Source organism: Lolium perenne, chromosome 6 (assembly GCF_019359855.2).
Source record: "Lolium perenne isolate Kyuss_39 chromosome 6, Kyuss_2.0, whole genome shotgun sequence".
Classification (NCBI taxonomy): Eukaryota; Viridiplantae; Streptophyta; class Magnoliopsida; order Poales; family Poaceae; genus Lolium; species Lolium perenne.
In genome coordinates, this window is record NC_067249.2 from 217,853,224 (window position 1) to 217,854,590 (window position 1,367).

The 1,367-nt window shown below is 45.6% G+C and overlaps 1 protein-coding gene across 1 annotated transcript; it reads left to right on the forward strand.

Moving 5' to 3' along the window:
* Nucleotides 1-283: 283 nt before the first annotated feature.
* Nucleotides 284-1,132, forward strand: LOC127310040 (3'-5' exonuclease-like). Its single transcript, XM_051340741.2, has 2 exons — nt 284-561; nt 664-1,132. Exons 1-2 carry the CDS (start codon nt 284-286, stop codon nt 1,130-1,132), a joined length of 747 nt encoding a protein of 248 aa, XP_051196701.2.
* The last annotated feature ends 235 nt before the right edge of the window (nt 1,133-1,367 follow it).

Genomic DNA, 1,367 nt, shown 5'->3' on the forward strand with positions numbered 1-1,367 from the left:
TTTTCGACCTTCGAAAAAAAATCCAGTTTTTTTTACCCAATATGTCACACATTTTTGTGAACATAATCCGTTGGTTAAAACTTTTTTTGAATTTTTCGAATTTTCGAATTTTTCGAATTTGGCCGTCAGACATGTAACGGGCCAATGTGGGCCGCCAGACCTCTAACTGCATGTTCGCTTCCCGCCCCTATATCCGCCCAATACTGTGGCAGTTCCACCGTTCTGTCCCAACCCCGGCCGTTCGTCTACCGCATCCCAGTGCTCCCTTCCTCCCACGCTGTCCATGGCATCTGCCTCTTCCTCCGTCGTGGCCGGAGACGAGAAGTCCACGACGGAGAAGTACCGCATCCTTGCGCACGGGAGTACATATATCGACGTCGTCTACACCAATGAGGCGGCGACTGTTGATAGAATTCTTCGTATGTACGAGGGTTGGCTCGACGAGGACGAGGACAGGTTCAAGTTCATTGGTCTGGATCTCGAGTATGACTCTAGCGGACACAAGTTGGCGGTAATGCAAATCGCCATGAGGGAGCACGTTCTTGTATTCCACTACATTAGGTACAAGGATCATTGAAATTTATGTCCCTACATTGAATTTAAAGCGTCCCTACATTTTCATTACAATACTTGTTGAATTTATTTGTGCTGCTCTTGACAAAGGTGCAAGGATCATTGTCCGCGCCTACTGACTTTTCTCAAGGACAAGCAATACACTTTTACAAGTGTTGATAAAAGAAATGACACAAAAGTTGTTCGTGCGGCCGGTCTTCCTGTTCCAGAAGAGAGACACATCGACATCCAGGACATTTTCAAGATTAATGGTCAACCGCAGGCTGGAATGGCTGATCTTGCAGCAAAGCTCATTGATCCCAAGTTTGCCAACATGAAGAAGGACTTCAAGTACAACCGGCTTCGGAAGGAAGGGCATGGTTTCTGGGAATGCAAGCCACTGTCCTGGATGAACCTCGAGTACGCAGCTATTGACGGCTATCTCAGTTATGAGATATACAACAAGATCTACACGGTGAACGAGGGACAAGCTCACCTCCAGAGATCAGACCACATCTGCCCCAGATGCAAAAATCAGGATGAATCTTCATCAATGAACAAGCGTCAGAAGCAAGCCTGAGAGTGATAAGACTCAAGGGGGCAAGTACTAGTGTGTTTGTGCGATGCAGTAATTATATTTGCGATGTGTCCAAGACATAGTTGTGCTCTATGTTATTTGTGAACAAATTCTCCATATTGTTTTGTAAGTATCATACGGTGATACAGGCGATCTGTAATGGTATTCGCAATGTGTGCAAGACATAAGCTGTGCTCTCTGTCATTCGTGAACAAAATTGTCCTAGTTGTGTTGCAAG

What these genes read in the sequence shown, in the direction of transcription:
- LOC127310040 (XM_051340741.2), top strand. Translation starts at nt 284, where the DNA reads ATGGCATCTGCCTCTTCCTCCGTCGTGGCCGGAGACGAGAAGTCCACG. An exon ending in CTTGTATTCCACTACATTAG is followed by an intron (nt 562 to 663) that starts GTACAAGGATCA and finishes CTCTTGACAAAG; the next exon opens with GTGCAAGGATCATTGTCCGC.